The sequence below is a fragment of the Poecilia reticulata genome, chromosome 8 (assembly GCF_904066995.2).
Source record: "Poecilia reticulata chromosome 8, P_reticulata-male-v2, whole genome shotgun sequence".
Taxonomy (NCBI): domain Eukaryota; kingdom Metazoa; phylum Chordata; class Actinopteri; order Cyprinodontiformes; family Poeciliidae; genus Poecilia; species Poecilia reticulata.
In genome coordinates this window covers 9,735,369-9,762,799 of record NC_088837.1, presented here as the reverse complement: position 1 = coordinate 9,762,799, position 27,431 = coordinate 9,735,369, and the positions used below count along the sequence as shown (strand labels likewise).

At 41.0% G+C, this 27,431-nt stretch overlaps 1 protein-coding gene across 2 annotated transcripts; it reads left to right on the top strand.

Moving 5' to 3' along the window:
• Positions 1–1,595: 1,595 nt before the first annotated feature.
• epn2 (epsin 2) lies at positions 1,596–27,428 on the top strand. Of its 2 annotated transcripts, XM_081609834.1 has the most exons (10): positions 1,596–1,784; positions 10,365–11,071; positions 12,711–12,865; positions 17,552–17,664; positions 18,524–18,628; positions 18,899–19,019; positions 21,359–21,508; positions 21,883–21,975; positions 22,978–23,205; positions 23,520–27,428. In XM_081609834.1, exons 2-10 carry the CDS (start codon positions 10,644–10,646, stop codon positions 23,831–23,833), a joined length of 1,707 nt encoding a protein of 568 aa, XP_081465960.1. In that variant the 5' UTR covers positions 1,596–1,784; positions 10,365–10,643; the 3' UTR covers positions 23,834–27,428. The 2 variants fall into 2 exon arrangements, with proteins under 2 accessions (XP_081465960.1, XP_081465961.1); XM_081609835.1 differs by lacking the exon at positions 21,883–21,975 and having other exon boundaries at positions 1,599–1,784.
• Positions 27,429–27,431: the final 3 nt, after the last annotated feature.

The window sequence follows — 27,431 nt, the reverse complement described above, 5'->3', positions numbered from 1 at the left end:
ATGATTACAACAATCTTCTCCTCAAGACAAGCGTAAAGTCTCTTGTTCCATTAGGTTTCAATAAAGAAAAGGCTTCTTGAATAAATATACTGTTTTAAAAGCTTGCTCACATTTGAATCCCAAGTCAATCTCTGTTCACAAACACAGTTAAATCAGATGGGATTAGCCTCCCCTTGGCTTATCCTGTACTCTGAGCCATGTGAGAGGAGCCTGAATGAGACCTCTATAAAAAGAAAGAGAGTGATATACCAAAATAAAATGTATCTGCCAGCCAAGTTAAACCGACCCTGCAGGAGAAACCTAGAGGAGATATCTTATTGGTCTGCGTTGGCTCTTGTCGGCTTTGCCGATTTGTGCTGGCAGACATCCAGGTTTGTGACGTTTTTTATCCCCACCCCTACCTTTTAGCTACTCGCTCTATTCTCAGCGCACTGTACGCTTTTCAGGGAAACTTTCATCCCTATTCATAGAACCTAATTTGACGAAACAAAAGCATGCTTGTCACATGTGTCCAAAACACGTGAACGCTTTGTCCAGCTCTCCATTTGAAGCCCGCTAATGAGACGGTTAGTGGGGAGACAGTGGAAAAGTCTGCTAGGTGGAATGCTGCTCTGCATAGTTTGCCCTGACACACCTGCAGCAACACATTAGGCAATCCCTTGCTTCAAAAATTCATGACAGGCAGATGCAAACAGGTGATTGTGTAATGAGCCACTTGTCGTTGGATACGTTTCCCCCATAGATATGTTTTTGTTCTTTTTAGGAAAAGTTGTCAGTCTTTTGGGCTATTTTAATTATTGTTTTTTTTTTGTTTTTTGCCTTTCCCATTCACCTTTGCTCCCATTCACCTTTACTTGTTATATTTTTAATGTAGGATGATGCCTATGCAATATTGACTAAAGCATGGTCTTTCTGGCTGCTGTCTAATATCAAACACATGCTGCTGGGAGCAACTGGGTGACATACTTAAATCACTGCATATCCATTGGGTTTTCTTTGTAATTAAGTATTTTCACTAATTATGGAGATAGTCATACAATTATGAATTAGAATTAATTATATATTATTGTTACAGGACTTGATATTAATTTTTCCTTTTTTTTTTTTTTAGGTAAAACCACATTAATTCTAAAAAACAAAAAATATTGTATCCAAAACTGCCAAAACCACAAAGATAAATGGTGAAGGGTTAAAACTATATATATATATATATAAAGTCATCCCATTTTGCCTGGTGAAGCAGTGAAAATAAGAAAATTGACCTAATAAGAATTAAAAGAATTCTAAGGAGACAAAAATTCACAAAACAAAATCAAAATCAAAATCAACAAATGGCATTGTAAACAAAAAAAAAACATTAATTCAAAAAGAAATAAGAAAGGGCACAGAAACTTTAAAAAAGTGGTGAAATTATGTTAAAAGCCATGTGAATAAAGCAGGGGGGACGGTCGGTCGGTCCCTTTTTTGCATTACGTCCATGTCATTCCCTCCTGACACATCAAGCCGTCTCGGTCACACCCTTCCCGGCTACTACCCCCAACCTTTCTTACCCTGCCCGCCATGTTCTGAAGTAGGAGGAGAAGAGGAGGAGATACGTGTAGTCCTGGCTGTAGCCGGATTAGCATTAGCAGCACGCAGCTAGGCGGAGGCGCAACAAGCTCCTTGAACGCCGAAATAAGTTCTCTGACGAGATTTTTCTCCCCACTTGGAATTAGCCTGATTGTTTTTTTAATGTTCACATTTCTGGAATAGCACCATAACCGGACATAGCGTGAAAAACTATGGTGAGTGACCACTTGCTTTCATTTAGAGTCAAGTTGTTTTGTTTTTTCCAGGGTGTCCTGTAATCCAGTTTGCTCTGGTGATGTCTCCACCGAGCACCCGTGTCTTGGCTGCTAGCTCGAAGTACTGCTAACTAGCCTAGCATGCTAATGAAAATACGTTGGAGAGCTCCCTGTGGTAGATGTGCATTTTGGTACAGTAGAGGCAGCAAATTTCGAAAATAACACTGTTGTTTTTACATACCCACCATAGGTGAACAATAGTCGTTTAATAATAAAGTGTTTGAAAAAGAATAAAAGCTAGCTGACATATCAGCTTGGTTAGCTTTTATCCAACTTTTTCAAAGCAATGTTTTAACTTCCAAAATTAACGTACAATTGTCACTTAATATTTCTTCAAGCGCAAACAGCTCATTTGCATTACTGAGCAGCATAAAGTATGTGATACTAATAAAACCGACTTTCGGGGACATGTTAGGGGTGTCTACTGCTGAGGGAAACTAGTTGGCGAAAAACAAAATCTCAATTAAAGCCACAAGTTAACGTCGTTCGCTAGCTTGTGCCGATGGCTAACGAAAAGTGTTTATCGCAGGTTTTCACTCAAGTTGTGAACATTACTAGGCAGCGAGCGGGGGGTATTTGTTGGGGTGGATGTTTAAAGTTGACGTTGCTTAAAGTTAGATATGTGCTACACCCATCACTGAACCGTGAGTCAGAAGTCGATAAAATGTTATTGACCAATCTTAGCACAAAAGCTAAAGTGGCGTCAGCTATCAATCACATCACCTAAAGGCGGCACAGTGATTCACTTTTGTTTTTGCTAAAAGTATATCTTTGTTCCATTTGATTTGTTTGCTTATCTCGGATTAAAAGAATCTATCCCGAAAGCGATCTTTGGAATAATTGCAAAAAGGGATATTCTTCTCAGATTGGGCGCTGTCTGCCTCCAGACGTCTTACTTGGTTTGTCTTATTGAAGATAGTGAATGGCGACTGATTTTTTTTTTTTTTCTAATAGTACGATCTTATATATACGTTGGGATTTAAGCTCTTTAACATTGTTTTGCTGAAATCATTAACAACACTAGTCTGAGAAAGGAGCACGGCTTTTGTCTATTGTCAGAAATAATCAGTCACACTGGTTGACAAATGCATCATCACCGTCCTCCTTCCGTCCCTGTCTCTATGGGACAGCTAGAGAGGACAAAGGGCCATCACAAAGTGGCTCCTCCTTATGTTTCTCCCCTGGTGTTTTAAGGTTGATCTTTATTATACCTTGAAGAAATCATTCCATTTGAGTCTGCACTTTTCAATCAGTCTTTACATGGTCACAGAGCTGCATGTAGGAGATGAGATATTGGTTTGTGGTAAGTGCTAAGTCACTAAAAGGAAGTGACCGTGTGATTCAGAAACAGGCTCGATGACTTGATGTAGCACGCTCTGCATTGTCACACTGAAACACAGGTGCCTGGTTGCGCAAGACTTTCTTTCACCAGATCAGCTTTAGTCCCTGTGTGACAAAGTGGACCTGTTCTGAGTGCTGCCTTCTCAATCCTTAATGCTAATCAAAGGTTACCTGGGTTTTGCCAAGTGGCACACACACAGACACACACATAAACTCACTCCCTTACTTGTTATTGCAGTGTATGTCCGAAAATGTAAAAACAAGGGGAGTTTGGCCAGCTTTCTCACATTTGGCCGAGCCCGCGTTAGTTTCCCAGAGTTTGCGATTCTGGAATGACAAAATTAAATGGATTCTGTGCTTTCTAGTTCACTTACAGGATTGGCGAGGTTGTGTTTTAATCTGTGAAAAACTTTCATCAGCTGCTGGATTTGAAGTAAACATTGTAGAGCTGGGAAGATGCCTTTTTTTTTTTTTTTTTTTTTTTTTTAAACGTTGATGCAATGCACCAGGAATCTGACATATTGAGCTGTGACCTCCTAAGGTGAAGATGCCTTTGTTGTGAATTATAAATCGGCACAGGAATTTAACTTGCTAATAAGGTCAACTGTACTGGAGAGCATGTTCGTTTCTTTGAACAAAGATGTAAATTTCTTCCTCATTTTTTTTTTTTTTTTAAATAAAGGTGTCAGTCACTGTGAATGTTATTTGGAATTTGCCTTTCCGGAATACAACACATCTTTTGAAGACAATTTTGTTTTGCATCAAAACCGTTCAGCCTGAAACATATGCCACGATAACGTGTCAGACTGTTGGCCAGTTCCCTAATTTGGATGAACAAGATACAGACAATAGGGCAACATTTGCATAAAACGGTCAATATGATAATAAGAGTTTTACTTTAGTGTGAAGGTACTAGGAATGTGACAATGCATGCATCAGACAAACGTAAATCGGATTTTAGCAATGTTTTTGTACATAAGAATCATTCTTTTAAAGAATCTTTAGGCACTTCGCAAATCAACTCGTGATGATTTAGAAAACCAAGTAGGAAAATTATAAATTAAATGATGACATTGAATTGACTTGCCATGCATTCATGACTACAGATCTGACTTTTCTAAACTAAATCCTCCCTACCCGTCTGCTGTTCTTCTGTTAGACAAACACGTCAAATATGTTGGAATATGCAACATGCTAGCTACTTTGCATCATAAATGCTCAGCGTGGGTGTTATGATGTTCCTTGAAACCTGCTCTTCAGGCATCTTGTTGGGGATATTTTAGCTGCTTGTGATCCAGTTACTCTGTTTCTGATATTTATCGATATTAAATTTATTTTACTGCCCTTTCAACACCTTGGAGAAAAAACAACCATACCGCTGACTTTATCGCCCCCACAGTCTGGCACTGCATCACACTACCACTGTCACACAACCAAAACATACCACATGATGGGGGTTAGCATTTATTGCATAATTTTTTGTTTATCTTGACAAATTTAAGTATGATAGCCATTCTCATTTATCTTTGCTACCATAAATTCCAATTAATGAGGTTTAAAACGCCCCAAAAATGTCAGTATTGCCGAGTTTATTAGTTTTAATATTTTCTCCACTGTTTGTTCAATTAAAGCATCAATAAATGTTATTTTAAAAAATATGACTAAAAGTAGTTACTGTGTGATGTTTAGTGATTAAAAAAAAACAACAAAAACGCTTCTTTTTGTGACTGATGTTCTAAAAAACATTACAAATGGATTTGTTTTTCAAGAGCAGTGTTTGTGGGGCTATGATTGATGGGCTATGCAGCAGTTTTTAGGTAACTTTTACAGTTACCTAAAAAAGAAGTAATGGATAGTTTTTATCATCACTTTTATTGTCATCACAATATTACCAGAAAACATCTTGATGAAACTCGTAAGTCCCACTCCTACCACGTGACCAACCTCTTTCACTTTCCCTCAAGAAACAAATGGCAAGAAGATGGGAATAAATATCGGGCGTTCATATTGGCCCAGTTTTATTTATCATACCGATATATCGCTCATCCCTAAATGTCTTCTCCGTAGTTTTAGGGCGGATCTTTAGTATCACTAGCTTTCTGGACTTCTGGTTTATAGTAGCAGCAAAGGTCAACTATTTTGTTTACACGTCTGGGCTGAAACATTTAAAATGGTTCCCCTTGTTTCACGTGTCTGAAAAGATTTTTTTTTTTCAGTATCGTACAACCTGAATACGGCACAGATTTTGACTTAGCGATTCTTTTCTTTGCAATTATATATTCGCCGTAAATTCTCCCGGTGTAGCGGTTGTGTGCTTCAAAGTTTTGTTTGTCCACCTGTTTGGTGAGGTTCATACTCTAGCTTTAATATAGTTTGGCTCAAGCGGTTTTCATAATAAAGGTTTTGAAACTATGGTGTTGATATTTAAGCTTGCATTTTTATTTAAATCTGTAATACTACCATTCAAGCGTCATCTGATTAAAACATCTATAAAGCAAACAACTGGAAAACGGGGATATTTCATCCACCGTAGCACAAATGTTTAGTGTAGCTACAGTGTGGACGAGTATCAGATTGTGTCACTCTGAATCTAAAATCTCCAATATAAACACGCTGTTGGAATCACTGCACTCCAGCATTTAGTCCAACCCAGCGTTTCTGCATCCCACTCACAGACCCATTGGTTAATAATAAGCAGGTCAGTTGTTCTCATACCTATTGTTGTCGACTGTTTTTTTTTTTTTTTTGAGAAATATGACTTGATCAAGCCTTTTCTAACATTCTGCACTACAAAATAAACGATACACAAGTACGAATGGCTTGTGCTGATTATATATCGGGTTAATATTGGTATTGGCCAGTTCTCAAAGCTGCAGTATTGGTATCTTACTGGAAGTGAAAATGTTGTATCGAGACAACCCTGACATAAAGGTGTCCAATAGAGATGTTTGATGAAAATATTTCTACTAGAAATATGTATGAATAACATTTAAGCTGCAATTAAACTGATAATCTCATTAAGTCTGCATAGGATTTTCTTTCTGTAGCCAGAATAGTTCCATACTTGACTTGCTCGTCATGACACGTTATTGAGTTTTCTGAATTTTCGGCCTTTTTACGAATCTACCTTGATTTAGGTAGGAAAAAAAGCAGGAATAATACACACGGTGAGTAGGTTTTTTTTTTTAAAAACTACTCATATTTATCGATATTATATATATTTTTTTCTAAACTAGTAATACGCCCAATATTTTGGGCGTATTCAAAAAAAACAATATTTTGGGCATATTACTCATAAGAAATTCTCCTAAAATCTATCAGTCTTCAGAAATATCTATGAACCACAGGATGTGGGAGATCCATTTATCACCACACACATTTCTAATGCATTATCATTCGCATTTAGGTGGAAAAGAGGCAGCGCATGACGTGGACAGTGATGTAGAATGAAAATCACAGCTTGATGTGTAGATGATGATGGAGACGTTTCCACAGAGGCAACGCGGTTGGAGTGATTGTGTCCTTTGCCTTGGCTTGGTTGTCGGATGAATCCAGAATGAGCGAACAGGAAGTGGGGATGTTTGGCAGCACACAATCTCAGATTTCGATGTTAAATTACCCTTTGACTTTCGATAGCGTACAAAAATTGATGACAGAATCAGTCACGTAGCGATATAGCTGACCTGCCCTGACTCATGAATATGCATTTCGACACGCACATCTTGTAGACCTTCTCTGACTCCAAAGCCGAATCTGCTCGTATTGGGGGGGGGGCGATGTTCCGGGACGAGACGGGGGGTGGGACGGACGAGACAGACTCTCCTCTCTTCCTCCTGTCAGCTTCGGGTGAATAGGTGATTATAGCAGCAGATGTGTCATTAGGTCTGAGCTGCATTCATGCGGATGCAGAGTTTGGGGGGGAAGGAGTGGCGGGTGATGAGGGATTTGGATTTTGGAGGGAGGGAGTGCTCCGCAGGGATCACGTTTCGCCTGGCGTTAAGTGAATTTATGGGATGTGCCAACTTGTTTTATTATCCCATAAAAAAACATACACTCTTTGTTTCCTTTCCTGTGTCGGCTTCAGCTGTTCGTCTGTGGCATTGCTTGGCAGGAAGTCTGCGAAATGAGCATGGAGGCCAGCGCAAATAGCCGCTCGATGGTTTTTCAGAAAGAGCAAATTACGTCATTAAGTCTAAACGCTCAATTTGCACAGAAATCAAAATCATTGTGAAAGCACTTGGTGTGGGTGTGGCTTGTTTGCTCAATGCAGAGATCAGATTACAGAGTTGCATAAGTTATCACTGGTCTACCTACATGGCAGATGGAGAGGACGCAGAAAACTTTTACATCGACTTGAGTGAGATCAGCTGAGTCAGTAAGCATTATGCAGTTTCCAAATAAACCTCGTATTTCAGAGAATTGTTTTTCTATTCTTTCCACCTGACTGCAGCACTTGTTAAAATAGACTCATTGCACTACAACACTGAGGTTCTCATGGTCTAGAGGTTTTATGTGGAACATGGAGGTGTAGCACAGTTTACCCTCACTTTCTGTATTTGTCAGGAAGTGCTATTTATAAGACCTCATTTCTAGTTTTTTATTTTTTTTTTGTCTGCCACCCACCATGTGGTGGAAACACATTTTGTCATACAGTGGGGCTTTGCAGGATCAAAGAACATCTGTACTTTTGTTTACATTTGTTGAGAACCAAAAGGGAAAGAGAAGATCTGAAAATTATCCTGGATTTTTATTTTTTTATTTTGCAAGAGAATTTGCTATCAGTAAAATTTTAATGTGTAAAAATGTTTAGTACATTCTATTAGATTGATAAATTAAGAGTTATTACTACTTAGGTTTTTCTGTATTGATCTACCAGTCAATAATCAAAACTAGAGGTGTGCCGATCGATCGGTCACCGATCATAATCGGCCGATTTTCGTGAAAAAGTGCATGATCGGCAATCATTGGCTCTTGTTGCCGATACCGACCACCTGCATCTCATTTCGCAGCCTGCCTGTGCAGCTGGTCTCCTCTTTCCTTCACACTGCGTAAACACGCAGCAACAAATTCTAAGCGATGTGGAACTATAACGCACTGAGTGAATGGGGAAGTTAGCTAGCCGCCATGCTATCAGGAAGTTTTCATTCAGTAACTCAGGATTGTTTATTGTAATGGATCCTGTATTTGCATTTGAGTGTTAAGTTTTATACTTGAAATTTTTTTGGCAATGTTGAGAGGTTTTATTTTGGCTCTTTGCATTATTTAGCCTCTTCAGAGCCTTCATATGTTATCAGTCTGTTAAAGATAGTATTACCGATACAGTACAATTTGCAGAATGCCTGTTTTGTTTAGTTTTCTTCTTGGAAAAAGTTATTAAAAACAAGTTTTTGTCTAAATTAAGGTGATTAAGGTGAATTCATGGTTCCTTTTTCCAAATAATGTAACCGGTAGTGTTTATGATAAAAAAATTATAATAATTATGTGTTCGGTATCTGTGATCGGCCCTCATAGGTGATCGGTATCGGCAGGAAAAAACCTGATCGGCACATCTCTAATCAAAACCAAACAGTGGAAAATAATTACTTCCAGCCTCTGGCTATTTCTTTGCTCTCAATGTTCTGGCAGGTAAATGGATTTTCTTCTGTATTTTGTCTTTTTTTTGTTACCAGGTTTCATTTTGTTAAATCAAGCTAAAGCTGCCATGTCTACTTTGCTTAAATCTCTTCGTAGTAAACTTGAATAACAGTAACTTATGTAATTGTTATTAGTTTGGGAAAACTTTATATTTCCTTTCAGTTTTTTTTTTCATGCATTTTTTGTAAATATTTCCTTACAGTCACTGCTGTTAATGCCAAAGAGGTAAACATTTACTGTTATTCAAGTTTCACAAATATAGCAAAGTACTGAGTTTCTGCAGAACATTGCATAATTTTTACATTTTTTAAAAACACCTCCCCTCATTATGTTCAAATTAAGTCATAGTCACCTATTGCTGCTCTCTCAACAATGCTATATTATGGATTCCGTTGCAAGACTTCAGTTTGGGTATTTTAATTGCTAATGGCATGTTTAAAATGAAACAAGAGAATACATTGGTGCAAAAAGAAAAGTATGCAAAAAGCCTATCATGCATTAAAGCTAGATATATTTGCAGTATTTTTTGTTGTTTTGTTTTGGCATGTGTTCTATTTTTTATTTATTTATTCTTACCTCGTTAACTTTTCATGCACTATTATAAAACCTCCTTGGGTGAGCAAGTTCAAAATCCAGAAAAATCCATAATTAGCTTAAATTGCTAGTAGTGATTAGCCTGGGCCGTGTGCACATCAATTAGCAAAGCTCACTGCTTGTTGCAGTTGTAACAGGACTACAGGCAGGTTGAGTTTGGATGGTATTCCCAGGAGTTTTGACTCTGAGGTGAAATTAACACATCATGTTCATATTCTCGTTTCTGGGTCTCTGTTGTTCACTTCCTTTTTGAGACTTTTATGGAGAATCGACCAAAAATGACCATGAAGAGCACGTCTCATTTGCTCTACACACAGTTAATTTGTTTGTAATTTCCTTGAAAAAATTTCAGTAAAACTGTGCTAAAGGCAGCCGAGGTATCTCCAGTGGTTCTCGTACCAGAGTTTGTAACCCATAGGTTGTAAATATACTTTGTACACCGAGTTCAGGTGAACTCAGAGAGGAGCTGTTCCATACTTTAGCCAGTCAACTTCCCTCCTATCCCACCCAGAGTGCACCATCACCACCTCGTTTTCTCCAAGGGGTTTGAACAAGCGGAGTTGGCGCTCCAGACATTACTCATGTTCAGCTGCCTACCTTCTAATTTGCCATTGTGTCGAGTTACTGTAAACGCAAATGATCTTGTGAAAGCTGAAACGCCATTCTCTTCACAACACGCGGGGCCCCGTGTCATCTGAAGTGGGCAGGCATGGAAAGTGCTTATCTGAAAGTATGAAACATGTTTGTTTAGTTTCAAAACGGAAGCCACTGCAGCTATAAATGCAATTCAACACCATGTTATTGTTGAGGTGTGTAAATCAGGATCGCGACGAGAACTTCTGGAGAGATTAGCACATATTATCCCATAGTAATAGTTCATGGTTTATACTTTTTTTTTGTTGCTTTTTTTCCCCCCTGTCCTTACACTCATCTGCTGTGTGTGTTGTTTAGGTGATGGCGTGGTCTTGTGTACTGCCTGCACTGCGTGTGTGGAGATGGTTTTAACAGATGCTCTTCTGGAGGACTCAGGAACACTGCGCTGGCCTGAAGAAACCTCTTAAGCAAACGTGACACTTTACACAAAAGGATAAACGTCTGTCGAGGACACACTGACACGTGGACTTTACAAACTTCTCTTTCATTCCCAACACTACCAGAGCCCAAGCTCCTCTCCGTTTTCGTGTAGTTTTTATATTATTTCTTCCTTTTTGTCGCAACCTCACCGCCACCATGCCAAGCACCATCCGCCGGCAGATGAAAAACATGGTCAACAATTACTCTGACGCCGAGAAGAAAGTCAGAGAGGCCACGTCCAACGACCCGTGGGGCCCGTCGTCCTCGCTCATGTCCGAGGTGGCCGACCTTACCTACAACGTGGTGGCCTTCAGTGAGATCATGAACATGATCTGGAAGCGGCTCAACGACCACGGGAAGAACTGGCGCCACGTCTACAAAGCGCTCACGCTGCTCGACTACCTGATAAAGACGGGCTCGGAGAGGGTGGCGCTGCAGTGCAAGGAGAACATCTTCGCCATCCAGACCCTTAAGGACTTCCAGTACATTGACAAAGACGGCAAAGACCAGGGCATCAACGTCAGAGAGAAGAGCAAGCAGCTGGTGGTGCTGCTGAAGGACGAGGAACGCCTTAAAGGAGAGAGGTGAGGTCAATCGCAAATTTATGTAAAATTGACTTTTTAGCTTAACGAAGAAACGTTCTGAATTTAGAGTGTGGGAAGGAGCAGGTGCTCCTTAAAGAGACAGAGGCCGAATTTCAAGGTGTTAAATTGCAAAGTCAAACTTCGTTGAAGCCATGTTTGATATTTTCAACATTTTTTTTAACAACTGAAAGTGACATAGTTACTTAATTGTGGTATAAGATGACATGATGTAGCTAGAAAACGCGTAATACTGCTCCTTTTAAGAAATAGTTTGTATTAATTCAGTCTGTATCTGAATACATTTTTGTTTTGGTTGACATTAAAACTGAAACAGTTGTTGAATCTTTTACTCCATAGTGGAGACACATCAGTCAGGCGGCCTGATATTGATCATTAATCACATCGAATCTAAGAATCGGACAGTTTTCAGTCTGTAAATTTGTCTTTGGTTGATTCACATGGAGAATATTTTTTATTTTATCAAATAACGTCCTGCACACTGTTTTTTTCCACCTTTTATTTGTAACATAGTTTCTGGGGGGGAAAAAAGCAAATACAACAGAATGTTCCTCTCCAATTTGAAGCGGTCTGCTGCATAAACAAAACTTAGTGAAATGTTTTTTACTTTTCAGTATTTATGCAGCAAACATTCTTTTGAGTTTTTTTTTTCCTGTGGTGTTTAAACTGAGAAGATGAAATGGCAGGATGTCTTGCAGAAAACACTGCTTACATAATCCAGCAAATTACCAAACACCAAAGCTATGGGTTTAATGAAACTAAATTGTTGGACTTTGTGTTGGTGGGAAATATTTTAAGAATGAAGATGTTATAGCTGTGGAATGGCAAAAAAAAAGACACAACTTGCCGGTACGTTTGAGAAAACCGCTTTGGCGAGAAGTCACGCTGTGTTGAGACGATCTTCTGGTTTTCTGTAATTCTGGATTTTGTTTGCAGATTTCCTCTTAGTACTGTTTGACGCTGATCTCCAAAGACACAGGGTTCCTACACAGTCTGGAAAAGTCAAATTTGATTTAAGCCCCCCGCCCCGCCCCCCCGAGTTTGTGTAACTATTAAAAAAAGAAAGAAAAAGCAAAAATATTGCTTTCTCTTTCAATCATTTTATTTCCATTCGTCAATTTCTCTTTTTATTCCAACCATTAATACACATATTGATTTAAAATAAAATAAAATTATTTTGTAAAAATTTATTTTTACATTTTTAGTCATTCTTCCATTTTTGTCCATCCAAGTCGTCTGTTTAAATATAATTTTAAAATAATTTGCACCCGATGAATCCCTGTCTTCCTATTTTTTATTTTTTGCAAACTTTCCCATTAATCCACCAGTCTATCCATTTTATAAAATTATTTACTTGTCCTTTCTTTTTCTTCTTCTTCTTCTTCTTATTATTATTCTTCTTCTTCTGTGCAGTAAAACTACCTGTACTTATTATGAATCTCTGAATTTACACTTTTGGAGACGGACCAAAAATCTTGTGAGAACTTTGCTTAATCTGAATCCGTAACCCTGACTGGCTGCCATGTTATTTCCTATTTTGCTACTTCCTCCTGCTCAGATTTGAACCGGCAGGGGTCAAAACGATATGAACGCTTCCTGTTTTTTTTTTTTGTCATGCTAGGTCTCAGGCTTTGAAGACTAAGGAGCGCATGGCCCAGGTGTCCACAGGAAGCACTCAGATGGGCTTCGGCCGAGGCTCGTCCCAGCCCAACCTCTCCACATCCTACAGCGAAGAGTACGGCAGGTCGGAGGGCTCCCCCGCCTCCTACCACGGCTGTAAGTATGTCAGACGTTACGGAGGCCCCACGGGGTTTGGTCCCCCTATGTTTAAACGGCAGATAAAGAAGGACTAAATCAGCTGTTGTCACCGTATATCAGGAAGCGCAACTTCTGCCTAAAACTCTGAGGCCGTCACCTTCCCCTCCCCCCGCTCCATCCCTGCCCGGCCGTTCTGCACCAGGGCCGCATTCCTCAGCTCTTTTCCACTCCCCCACACACAAACAGAAGAGGAAGAAGATCACCACCCACCAAACTCCCTACCTCCCCAACCGCCACCCCCCGTCCCCAAAATCATCTTTTATACATACGACAGAGGAATCTGCTGGCGTTTTTAAGCGATGCGCTCATTTCTCCCGAAACGGTGACAGTGCAGCAGGCGTCACTGATGACTTATCATTTTAGAGGAATTGTTCTAGTTTTTAAAAAAAACAACAAAAAGGTCATGCACATTACTCTATAATGAGTCGAATACAGTCCGTGGGGCATTGCAATTAGTTAGAAAATGATTGCAAGGAAGAGGTCACAAATATATACACAAAAAAAAGAAGAAAGAAAAGATGAGTCACATTTGCGAAGTAGGTTACCACAGTGGAGATGAACTGAGAATGAAATGAAAGAGTGAACCCTGGCCTCTTTTCCTTTCACACTCTGACCTCCATTCCTTTGCACCCAGCAGGATGACTGTGTCTGCAGGGATGGCTGTTGGCTCTCGTCTGTCTGTGGCCTCACACGCCGTTTTAACCTGCGTGGTTTAGATGCGATGCAGCCGTATGGAGGGTCAGAAGTGCCGCCATTCAGCGCCATGAGTAACTGACTTTAGTAAATGTCTATATGTAATTTGTATGAAAGTGGAAATGCGTAATTGCATTTGCAAACAAGTGTATGTTTAGTTAGTTTGGTAAATAGATATTGAAATAATTATTCATTATAAATCAGAGCATAGACAATCAATTTCATCTACGTTGCTAATAAAAGTCACTGGGCAGGGTGGGCACAGCTACAGACAAAGTGATTGGTCTGCAGTTTTTCTGCTCTGCGTGTTAACCAATCAGAAGGTCTATTTGATCTCTTTTAATGACTTGTACTTTTTTGTGCAAAAAAAATGATCAAATACCTTACTTTACATGATTTTAATTTGACTTTGATCTTTAAATATTAATTTAATAAATGTACCACTTGATAATATTGAATACAATGTACAATACATATCATGCATATAGGTAGTTAGTTTGTTGGATTGTAGTGTGTGTATACTCGAAGCTCTTCTTCTTCTTCTGCCCGTTATGATTAAAACCTCAGCAGCTGACTCGTCAGCGGAGACCCAGTCAGAGTTCAGTCGGGTCGTCATCGTGGGAGGTGACGTGAGATTTTTGGGATTCCAGTGAAACCTTCCGAGTATTGTTGTACAGACGTGGCGCGAGTGAATGAGCGAACAAATGAATGGCCATGCAGCTGTGACAGCAGATATTCAACGTTTAGGAGTAAAGCTTCATGTAACGCATGTACGTTTGATTTCTGTGTTTGGCGGGTTTTAGTTTGCGTTCACATTTGGACTCTGCCTCCCACAACAGCTACTAAATTCCTTATCTCCCAACGCAAGAGACGACGTGTCTGCAAATGTGATGGGATTTCCTGACTCTTCCCTTTGATTTTAAAATGCTATATACCATTACCAGTCCATAAATCCACCAGAGGTGACACCAGGGTGTTCTACTTTCTGAAAATGCAGCCTTCTATTCCTAGTTAAAGTTGCGTAGTCCTCAGGGAGTCTGAAGTTGGCAGGAAATGGCAGAAGAGTAGATGAGAATCAAAGTTTCAGACATTCTTGCCCCCCCAGCCCCTCCTCATGTAGGCGCAGCTGCGTTTAAACAGTATGCCGTATATGGTCTATTCCCACAGCGGTGTGTTTTAGTTGGCATAGTGTTTTATAAGCCTTAGAAGTGTTGCATGTTGAAGTAGTGCCACCATGTTCCTTCTTTTTTGCTGCTCACTTTATTAAACCCATGAGCTCAAACGTTTCTTTTGATAGAATCTTTATGCCTTTATTCTCATGTGTCTGACAATTGTGTGTCCCAAATGTGTTGGAAGTTTATTTAAGGAAGACATGCAGCTGCTTTTGACTCTGACTCTGCTTTAATCTGCTAAGGAAGTACATCTCTGTTGAATACAAATGAAAATCCACTCCGGTCACTTTCCCTTGGCACGTGTAGTTTTGTCGACAGACGGTCAGAATGAGGCAGAGTGTGTGAATCTAAAGATGCGAACTGAATGTGACTTCTTGAGTGTGAGTAGGGAAAAGTTCTCATCAATCACAGTGTCGACTTCACGTTTATTAAGATTTCTTGCTAGTTCATCCGGTGTCACGGTTTGAACTGGCTGTTTTAAAGATAAAACACCAGATTTGAAAATCGTTTTTTTATAAGCAAAAGTGCAGAAGAAGCTCTAGCCTGGTGTTTTCCATCTCTTACTGCTCAAGGCACACCACCCTGCATGTTTTAAATGCTTCCCAGCTCTAACACACCTGTTTTAAGCATCTGCAGTTCAGCAAAAGCCTGTCAATCAGCCATCTGAGCAAATCAAGTGTGCCGAAGTAGGGAAACGCTCAAAACATGCAGAGTTTCCTGACCCCGGTCCAACCAGATGAGACCAAAAGCCATTTGGCCTTCATGTAAAGCAAGGGTGTCCTCGCATCCTTAAAAGGCCTTAAATTTATGGATCTAAGATTTAAGACTCAGACTACCGGTAACCCACTGCTAACATTACCTTGCTAACTAGGTAGCATTTTTTGCATTTATCACAGATAAGGTCAAACTTATCGCCAGTTGACTAGACTGAGTTCGTACATTTCTGCGGAGATATAGTTCTTAAATTTCACTCATAAGCGTCTTAAAAATGTCTTCAGTTTTAAATTTGAGTTGCTGAAACCTGCAGAAACCTTGAAAAACTGTGTGGAGGAAAACTAACACTTCTCTCAAAACACTGAAAACACCATCGCCATAGTGAAAAGCAATAGTCACACAGTCGCCATAGTGAGACACGGTGGTGCCAACATAATGCTCCAAGGGTCACTAAACACTACTACTACTTTTTTTTTCTATCTGTTTTTGCCTGAAGGATCAAATGTGATGTAAATATATAAAAAAACTTGAATACAGTTATGTTATTTGATGATTTTAAATATGTCCAATATTGATGGATGCAGAGATCAAATATCAGATCAGAGCCGATTCAGTGCGAGTCAGCAGACTCGTACAGAACCACTCAATGGTGTCGACAAAATGATGTCAGTACGTCATAGTTGTTTTGATTCATGACCACAAGTATTATTTTGAGTTGTTCCCTGGGTGGTTTGTGTGATTTTTTTTTTTTTTTTTTTTTTTTTAAACCTGTCGTCAGCTGCGTTCTCTGACTGCCAGATCGATTTAATTATTGAGGTCGGCGTCTCCACTTCCCTAAATAACGGAAAGATTTGACGTCAGGCGTTTTGTGCGTGTGCAGAGATCAGACTGACGTGTCTGAAGCGTCGTCACAGGCAGGTGGATGTCAGTCATATTTGGAGTGCTGGGTGTGAAGTTTAACCTCGTCACACAGGGAAACAGTCACAACATATTTGTGTCGGTGTTCCTTTGTTCGACTCGGCGTTTATGGGCGCAGCCTACTCACCAAACACGGTTCTGGTCACGGTGGAAAGAGAACTGGGGAAGAAAACATTTTAACGTTTTACATTTTTAAAACGCCAACAAACCCACATCTTCCATACGAGTCATAGAGGGCCCTTATTTTGAAATTTGTGGCTTCCAACTGCAGTGAGTCAAAAGTGGGCTTGGTGTAAATGGTGTATGCTATCATACCGAGCGTGTGCCAGTCGTAGCGCATTTTTCTGGCCAGGTGGAGAGTGTGCCACATGCAGCGCTTGGCTGCCACTATGGCCTGTCCTAATCCAAGTATATGAGTGAACCTGTCGTCTTTTAAGGGTTTTATAGATGTGCTATCACACATCATCCAGTCACACCTTTTTTTTTTTTTACACTTTAAATCAAATGCTGCAATTACGTTTATTTTGTTTACACAAATTATGCCTAAAACCAGTTTGTTTTTCTGTTCTTATTCTGCATGTTGGGCTGAAACGATTTGATAGTTGAAATCATCAACTAAGTTAGTAAGCTCTTGTTAACTTTAGCATACAGACTTAAAAAACAAAGGCCGTTTGCTGAAAAGATATCACACACAGAGCAATAATTAAGTCAGAACTGTAAAAAAAAAAAAAAAAAAGAGGTTTCTATGTAAATATGTTGTACCCACAGTATTGCAGATACATGCTTTGCTATAATAATCAAACTTACACTAAAGGAATGCCTTGTTTTTACAGTTTAGGCAATAAGAAAAAATTGTTTATTTGCATCTTTTAATGTATTTGTAATATAGAATAAAAATCCTGAAATTATTGAATGAAAAGTCTGCAGAATAGGCCGTTTATCGATAGAATAATCGATTACTTGATTATTCTATCGAGTAATCGATAGAATAAATAATCAATTACAAAAAAATAAGCATTACTTGCAGCCCTATTTGCATTACTTGATTTGTTCAGGTTAACAGAAAAGATGGAACTACCTTTTGGCACATTAAGGTGCTTAATAGTTATTTTCCATGCTGAATACGCACTCTGAATTTGTGTTTTAGCCACATCTCCCAATGCGGGCTCAGAGCTGGAGCAGGCCAGACCTCAGACCAGCGGAGAAGAGGAGCTCCAGCTGCAGCTCGCCTTGGCCATGAGCAGAGAAGCAGCCGAGCAGGTATGCACACATCGTCTCAGATACGTGCTCCGACATGCGTCTGTTCCTCCCTTATTGTGTGCCAAATCTCGGCTTTCATCACTAACAGATATTAGTTCAAACAGATACATATGTACATGCTGTGGCTTGTGCATGGTATAAGATAGAAGTGTGTAAACTTTTGTAACATGGGTCAAAATCCTCAGCAGGAGTACATTCAAGCCAAAAAAAAAAAAAGCTTAAAAACTAAAATCATTAAGTTTTATTTAGTTTAACCTGCTTAACAGTAAACATGGTATGAAAGGTTTTAATTGAGCAAGTAAAATGGATCCTTTGGACGGAAAGAGACGCGTCGGTCTTTATAAATCCAAAACTTAAAAAGATTTTTTGCATGTTTTCCATATTACTTTACTACTTTATTTTGGGCTTTATTGAATAAAACTGAAAAATGGTAGCTTCCACAGAGCTATTCTCAGTCAAAAAAAAATTACTTAGCTCACTATTTTTTAATTTTTTAACACTCGGTAAAGTTTTACATTATGTAATTAAAAGCAGGTTTAGGTGTGCCGAGATCTACTTCAGAGATTAACTCAATGGAAAGATATGTTCCTGTTTCCTATGAAGTTAAAGAGAAAACAGAAAACTTAGTTATGAATAGATGAATACTTTGTGTTAAATCTGACATTGTTGTGAGAAGATTTTAATTCGTGGGGCATAGTTCTGTTCCTAATTGGGGCAAAAAAACGTCAACCACCTGCACCGATGGGACAAATTTGTATCATTCGGAGTCCACAAATGCCCCCCCCCCCCCGGCCACAGTTTGGACACCTCTGGCTCAAGACGTACGCCGGCTGCTAATTCAGACTCGTTGTGTGTTTAGGAGGAGCGCCTACGCAGAGGGGACGACCTGAGACTACAGATGGCCTTGGAGGAGAGTAAGAAAGAAGATCCAGTCTCAGCAAAGCTCCCCAAGAAGAAGAAAGAGGTAAAGCAACAGGGAACTTTTTTTTTTTTTTTTTTTTTGGCATTGGAATCTGACAGCTTTGGTGACTCAGTCATTACATTTACTCAGATACGCACTTGAAACAGCTCTGTCTCCGTTTTCTTTCCTTTGCTGATGTCCGGCTAGTGATCTGTGCTGTACATGCTGAACAGAACCCAATTATTACTTCAGTGAATTTGTTTTTTTTTTGTTTTGTTTTTTCATCTTTTGTCCCAGCTTCCTAAACTTTTCTTTATTCTTCTTTACTTGTAGCCACAGTCATCTTTGATGGATCTAATGGATGTCCCTGAGCCAGGTCCCAAGTCTGACCCCTGGGGAATGGGGGGCGGGGCCGGAGCTGCAGCTGCATCAGGAGACCCATGGCAGTCTTATGGTAAACACACACACGCACACGCGCGCACACACACGCACACAAACACACGCACACACACACTCTTACTGGGAAAGGTCCACATCCTTACTGTCATTCTGGAGAGGAACAGAGTAAAGTGGCTGTGTGTGTGTGTGTGTGTGTGTGTGTGTGTGTGTGTGTGTGTGTGTGTGTGTGTGTGTGTGTGTGTGTGTGTGTGTGTGTGTGTGTGTGCGTGCGTGCGTGTGTGAAAGGCATCGCTGCTCTCCACCTGCAGCTCTCTGGACTGTGAGTCTTTGTTTAATCGGAATGCGGCTCGGCTGGCTCGGCAGCATTGCTGCTCTGGGAGCAGGGAGCGAGTTAGAGGAAGAGATTGTGAAGAAAGGGAGTGCAGGGCGTTTGTCATGCAGGAAGGGATTCTTGGGGAGATAAAAGTGTAACACTCGTTTCAGTCAAGCAACAGGGAGCAGGATGTGTCCATTAAGCTCACACTAATAGGCCATGTTGGCTCCCCCTGTCTCGTTATGCTGCACACCCTGTTGCAGTCAAATGTGCTTTTTTTTCTTTTTTTTTCATTTTTGGGTTATTTTGCACATCACATCATTGGGTTCTGGTACTTTTCTGCTGACAGCAGGTATATTGCTGCTCTTGAGGAGCCGGAGAATGTTTCCCTTTTTAAAAACTGTCCTCATTTTTGGCTGCATTTACAGAATGGTAGCTATTTATCACTGTAACAAGACAGTACCGCTGAGCGATGAATTGATTTTTATCAATTAATGATATTTTTCATTTTTGGAAAACATGGATTTTTTTTACTTTATTTTTTTGCGCTCTCCTTGGGTTTCTACAGTTCAGAGTGATGTCAGCATGCCTAATGCTGAACATATTGTTTGATAAGTGTGTTTCAAAGTTCCTATTTATGTCACCTTTAAATTAAGTTAAACTCTGTGATGGAATATTAGTCAGGCTAAGATTTGTTTTAACCATCAGAATAAGGTTGTAATATTAGTAATATTAGGGGAAAAAAATTAAAATGAGGATTGTTGAGCATCTTTTGAAGTTATCATTTCACGTAGGTTTTTACGAATAATACTTAATAGAAACATCTTTTAACACATCAGCATTGCATTAATCAGTAATAGTACTTTGAAACAGCCAAGTCTATTTTGATGAAAACTACACGAACTGAGCTGATCACACCAGATCCTGATAAATATATGTATATTTTTTTTTTGCTCATTGAAGGTTTCTTCTGATAGTTTTGTCTTTTTTCCAATATTATGACAATTTTTTAAATGTATTTATGCCTTTAGATTTTAGCCAAAGTTCCGATTCTGTTCATTACTTTTATGGACAGAATTTCTAGGCGCAGCCGAGGTGTTGAGGGGATCCGTTTTGGTGGCCTTAGGATCGCATCTCTGCTTTTTGCGGATGATGTGGTCCTGTTGGCTTCATCAGATCGTGATCTGCAGCTCTCACTGGAGCGGTTCGCGGCCGAGTCTGAAGCGGCCGGGATGAGGCTCAGTGCCTCCAAATCCGAGGCCGTGGTCTTGAGCCGGAAAAGGGTAGAGTGCCTTCTCCGGGTCAGGGGGGTCGTCCTGCCTCAAGTGGAGGAGTTTAAGTATCTGGGGATCTTGTTCACGAATGAGGGAAGAAGGGAGCGGGAGATCGACAGGCAGATTGGGGCAGCGTCTGCCGTGAAGCGGGCGTTGTACCGGTCTGTCGTGGTGAAGAGAGAGCTGAGTCAAAAAGCGAAGCTCTCGATTTACCGGTCGATCTACGTTCCCACCCTCATCTATGGTCATGAGCTTTGGGTCATGACCAAAAGAACGAGATCACGGGTACAAGCGTCCGAAATGGGTTTCCTCCGCAGGGTGGCTGGGCTCTCCCTTAGAGATAGGGTGAGAAGCTCGGTCATCCGGGAGGGACTCAGAGTAGAGCCGCTGCTCCTCCACGTCGAGAGGAGCCAGTTGAGGTGGCTTGGGCATCTGGTAAGGATGCCTCCTGGACGACTCCCTGGTGAGGTGTTCCGGGCACGTCCCACCGGGAGGAGGCCTCGGGGAAGACCCAGGACACGCTGGAGGGATTACGTCTCTCGGCTGGCCTGGGAACGCCTTGGGGTTCCCCCGGAGGAGCTGGAAGAAGTTGCTGAGGAGAGGGAAGTCTGGGCCTCCCTTCTGAAGCTGCTGCCCCCGCGACCCGACCCCGGATAAGCGGAAGAAAATGGATGGATGGATGGATGGATGGATGGATGGATGGATGGATGGATGGATGGATTTTAGCCAACTTAAAAAATATTCCACCTCCCTACCAGAGCTTGTTTCTGCATAAACATTTTTATTTTTACTCGCCTCTCTTCCCAGGTTCTGCCCCTCGGCCGTCAGTGCCACCCGACCCCTGGGCTGCTCCTGCAACTCTGCCTGCCATAAAGGCCAGTGACCCCTGGGCAAACTCCGCTCCGGCGTCCGACCCCTGGGGGTCTGGAGCTGGCCGCCCTAAAACCTCCAACACAAGTAAACGCCTTTGTTTTTTTTTATTATTATTATTTCCACTTGTAAGCACACATTTCACTCACCAAATAATCAAAAAAGAAGCTTTTAATTTGAGTATTTAGTTAATCATCAACCATCTGTGAATATTGGAGTACCTCCCAGTGGACGGGTAACCTCTGACCTCACGAAATCTGTACAGAAATGAAAAGGATTCCATCCACCTGCATGCTTTACGGGTTAACATATTATTCGCTTATCTCCGCACACTTTTGTACCCGTAACGTCTCCATTCGTCTGTGTTCTGTTTCTGTTGTAATTTTTGTTCACTTGGTGAGTTACTGTCGTCTTTTGTGTGTGTCGCACGTGTTTGTGTGAATGGGTTTGTCTCCCTCCAGGTAACTTTGACCTGTTCAGTACATCCAATGGTACATCCAAGGAAGACTTCTCAGAGTTTGACAGCCTGCGCTCTTCCTCCTCTGTCCCCACTGGTACTCACCCTGTCTTCGTCCATCTAATGACACGGAGTGTGTGTTTTTTCTTTCCCTCAGTGTCTCCGAAAATGCCCCTCAGCAGACGTAGCCTCTCTGCGGGGGGGGGGGACACAGACACACTGTCTCGTCTTTCTTTAAATGTACCAACGGACTTGAGCGAAGGCAGCGTTTGAGATTGACTTTACATGGCAAAAGACATTCTTTCTCCGCAGAAATAAACTGCCTGGCTCAAGTCTGCTTGTTTTTTTTTTTTTTCATATCACTGTGATGTTTTTATTGATTTGTGTTCATTGTTGGCCCCTCTGTCAGGCTAAATTATGGAAACCCGCTCAGATCTGTGATATTTCATTTAAATTGGAATCAAAACGAACAAATTGAAACTCGAACCAGGTTCTGAATGGATTTCCATCTAAGTGTTTTTTCTTAGTTTTTGAAGGTGTAAAGGGATTTTGGTGGCTGGATCTAAGCTTTAGCCCAAATAAACACCGAGGGGGGTGGGAGAGAACTTGAAGAGAAGAAAACGCCTTTCATCGATTGATGTTTATTTCAGTCGGAACTGAAAAATATCTAAGTGTATTAGCAGTTCGCACACCAACACTGTAAATCAGTTCGATCTCCTCATTTGAATTTTGGGAGACTGTGTCGAACTTCCTGCTGCGCCACGGTGGTTTTTGTCTCTGACATTTCCTTGTGTTCGCAGGCATGTTGAGGTTGGATTAATGCACTAACGAGCGTCTCCACTGCCGTCTGACTGTTGCCACCAATGACAGCCAGTCTGTCTGCCTCTGACATCCCTCATAATAGCATCGTCTTTTATATACGCCATCGTGAACAGAAGTTCTTAAGTGCAGATGGAGAGACACTTGTTTGTGTGTAGCGGACAGAGGATTAATGTGCAAGAAATATTTACGCTAGAGAGATGCAGGTCCAGTGTTTTGCTCGCTCAATACAAAACCCTCTCATCAGTGGATTTAACGTCCTTCCTCTCTCCGTTTTCAGCCGACGCGGGCATAACGTCCTCTCTCCCCTCCCAAGTCAGTCTGGCCAGTAGCGGCAGCCTGGACCTCTTTGACCCGCTGCCCACTTCCGCTTCGATCTCCACAAACCCAACCAGAAAGACTCCGGAGTCCTTCCTGGGACCCAACGCGGCGCTGGTCAATCTGGACTCTCTGGTGACCAAACCGGCTCAGCCCGTGCCCGTCGTTAACCCGTTCTTGGCTGCTACAGGTAGGAGTTCAGATGATTCTTTTTTTTTTTTTTTTTTTTTTTCTGGAAACATAAACATGCGAAACCATTCATTCATACCGCTTGAATATTTTGTAATTTTGTCTCGTCACGCCAACAAACTTGAAGTAAAAGCGACATAAAGCGGGTAACAATTGTGAATCAGAAATGGAAACACATAAAAGTAGTTGAATAATTGAACATTTTCTGCTATTATCTTGACTTTAATTGTACACCTAAAAACAAAAAAAGCAGGTATAAACAAGCGTCCCGTTCTGATATTTCTGCTGAACTGACCGACGGTTTGCTCCATCCAGGCGGCTCGGCTCCTGCTCCCGTCGCCAACCCGTTCCAAATGACCCAGCCGGTTCCGCCCACCCTCAACCAGATGCGGGTCAGCCCGATGCCCTCCGGCTTCGGCAGCATAGCCGAGCCCATGCCGCTGGCCTCCGTGCCCGCTCAGCCCGTCGCCATGGTCCCCCTGGCAGGGATGGCCCCCATGGGCCACGGGATGCCCGGCACGGGCGGCGGCGGGACCCCGCCCTCCATGTCGATGCCTCAGCCGTTGATGAGCATGCCCCCCCAGGCCGGGTCGCAACCCACCGGAACCACCAACCCCTTCCTCTTGTGAAAGGAGGACCCGCTTTCTCCTTCACTCGCTCCTCGACACGAACAAGGAGATATTTTATCCCGTGTTTCCATCTATAAGCCACTCTCAGCCAGGTGCCCGACTAAAATACTTCCTGACTCTGTTTCTGCTCCTGTCCTGCTCAGCTACAAGCTGCCTCGTCTCGTGAGTTCCAGGCTGATCCTAACATGATGCTGGTGACCACACAGACCTTTTGCACCCGTCTACGGACTTCAGAGTTTCCGCCAGGGTGGGACTGGACCCAGTTTCTCCTTCCGTTCTTCCTCTTCTTCACCCTTTCGGACTGCTCTTTTCCTCTTTTTTTGTGATGGGGTGACCGGAGAGTCAGCCTGTACTAATTCCAGCATCTTATCTCTTCTCTAGAACTAATCTTTTATAAGCCCTATCCGCTCTAGCGTGTCTGTGTGTATGCGTGTGTGAGCGAGTGCACATCTCAGTGCTTTTACACTGTGTATATCCCAGTGAGTTTTCCTCCAACACACTGGATTAAGGATGAGAGATGTGTTTATACTCCCTGCGTGTATGTTGTGTGTATTACAAAGCAGGAATTTTGCACAATTTTTGCTTTTTTTTATTTTTGTTTTTTTATTTTTTATTTTCAGCTACTGTTGGACTCACCGTTACACCTTAGCTCACAGAGTAAGTCTGATTAAAACTAACGACAAGGCACACCCGTACACTGCCTCGGCTCTTTGGTACTAACTCAGTCCGAACCCTTCATCTTCACTTTGGATCTTCTTTTTTTTTTCCTGACCTGAACTTTGACAAAAAAAAAAAAAAAAAGAACACTCCCTTAGAGGAAATGGAACTGCTCTTTTCAGTCCTAAAAGACTGCAGAGAGGCCAGGAAAGATGTTTTCTACGTGTGTATGTGCTCAGACGCAGTCGTGCTGTTACTGCTTTCTACTGCGTCTCCATCCCGGTCAGCGTTTTTTTTTTTTTTTTTTTTAGAAGATAAAGACGAACTGTGTCAGTATTTTCCGAGTCGAACAAGTGGATGCAGGTGAGCATTGTGGAACAATGTTTTTTTTTTTTCATTTTAAATTTTTTTTTCCTAGGGTTAAAGGGATGAGAGACGGTGTGTGTGTGTGTGCACGCACATTTAGCTTCCAAGTGTACTTTACTCAAGTTTTTTTTTTTTTTCTATTTTCACCTTCTGTTAGAATTTGCAACCTAAAACAAAGGGTAGTTCAGTTAACTTATTAACTAACTAACTTGGTTTGTGGTGAAGAGGCCTCAGCCTTGAGAAGAACCTTCACATCCAACAGGACTTCTCTGTTTTATAGATAATCTCTTAGATCATCACCCAGTGCTGTCTCTCACACAGACACACACACACACACACACACACACACACACATGCACAGGACTATTAATGGCACAGTGGAATCCCACAGCAAACAACAATGTAAACAGTTGGTTGTTACTTTTTTTTTTGTTACTGAAAAAAAGCCGTGTTTTAGTAGTTTCTCCATTTTCATTCTGGTTTTGTTTTCGTGCCGCCCTATGGGTTGGTTATGTTACTCCTCGAAGCACAACTGTTACCGAAGTCATAGCGACTGATTTGTTTTTTTTGTTGTTTTTTTTTTTGTGACGGTAAGTGGAACAGTAACGTCACACTTAGTTGGCATTAAATCTTTTTTTCTTAGTTATTGTTTTTTAAAGGTTATGATTTAAGAGGCTCTTTGACGAGACAGGTTCATAACTCTGTGCTAATTTACGGCTCTGTCAAGTGTTTATGTAATAGTGTTACTTTTGGCTGATTATATATAGATTTGCAGAAAGCAAGTTTGAGCTTCCCTGTCTCTTCTGCTGGTTAAGAAAAGTGGGTTGATGAATTGCGGCTTAAAATAAAATGCACAGGTTTTGTAGACTTTCCCCATTCCTTTTCTTTTTTAAAGGGACAGTTCCTTTTTCTATGAAGTTCTGTGTAGTAATTTATGGCAATAGCTTCCTATCCTGTAATGGACAGATGCCGTTTCACAGTGAGCTTGTACAAAAAGGAAGAAAGCCTGGCAGCTAGTCAAAGGAAACCTACTCCGATTTTAGTCATTTCAAGCTTATATTCATATCCAGAAGATACAGTTCTGTGTTAACTGATCATGTATCCATGCTAGAGTTCCAGCTGCTGTATCAGTCCACCTGATCCCGGGTCTGCACCTCTGAATAATGTAACAAAATCCAAAAACGTGCGCCCTTCTTGCCTGACGAGTACAAGTGGAGGGATACAGCCAGCAGCCATTTTAACCTCAACATAGAAACATGTTTAATTGAATATGGTGTTACTGGAGCTCTGCGTAATCTGGAAAGGTAACAGATTCAATTTTAAGCATTTGCCAAGTATTCATAACAGGGTGGAACAGAAGCAAGTTTGGAAAACAATATTTGCGTTTCCCAACTCCGTTCCTTATTTTAATGACATGAACTAGTTCTTAAACGCAAAGATTCTCCATTGGGTTGTTTCACGATTTGCACAATTTGTGGTAAATGTTTTCCATTCAGTTGTCCAGGGAAATCCAAAAAAGATTTGACCCTGGAAATTTTAGAGCGAAATATTAATTGGACTCCATGAGCTCAAACCCTATGAGTTTAACTTATTTTAAGTTTGTCTCTCCCTGCTGTCCAGTTTGAGGATTTCTTTTCTATAAACCCACTGTGACATTTCCATCAGTCTGCTACAGGTTATGGATCTATTACTGACGACTTCACACTCCTTCACTTCAGAATGTTCAGATATTCCCTTTAAGTCTGTGGGGTGTTCGAACTTTTTTTTTTTTTGTTGCTTCCATTTGGATTGGGTTGTCGCCTCCTTGTGGTATGACGTGGCTTCACTGCAGATTTTTTGGATGCTTCCACTGAACGCAGACCTCCCCATTTCTCAGGCGAAACAAAAAAGGAAAAAAATAAATAAAAATAGAATAGGAGCTGCTCCAAGTGTGTATGATATGGGACGTTCTTGACATGGCTATGATGGTTTTTGTGGGTGTGAAGCGTACTTGTAAACCAGCAAATGTGTTTTAATCTCTAGAAAACATTATGCAAGCTTGGTGAGGGTAGGGAGAGAAGAGGGTTTGGGTTGCTAATAAAGTCTATATTGACATATTGAAATATTAATAACCAGATTTCGTCACTGTGGTTCAGTGAAAATGCGCCCCATGCAGCGAGCGCCTCCGAGTCGCGTACTAAATATGTTTTATTTTTTATTCCTCTCCAGAGAACTAACTGACTTCATGAGCTGTCTTGTCTTTATATGCATAAACTGACTCCTTTTATTCCCTTCTCCTGTCTGATTAGTTACCCTTTTCTTAGTACTGGGAGCAGATTGCGTTTCTTTTTTTTTTTGGATTTGTGCTCTACCTGTTGGCATTATAACTGTATAATATAATTTATCATTTGTACTATTGTAACATACTGTTCTTCTGTATACCTTATTATTCTGTGTAATGGGTTTTTGTAGGAAAAAAAAAAGTTGTGGTATTTTAACTGCCTCTAAACGAGCAAGCGCAGCTGACCGAACCCTGTTTGGATGAGGACAACTGTAGTTGCACTGGTTCAAAAATAAAATGTATTTCACTTCAGTT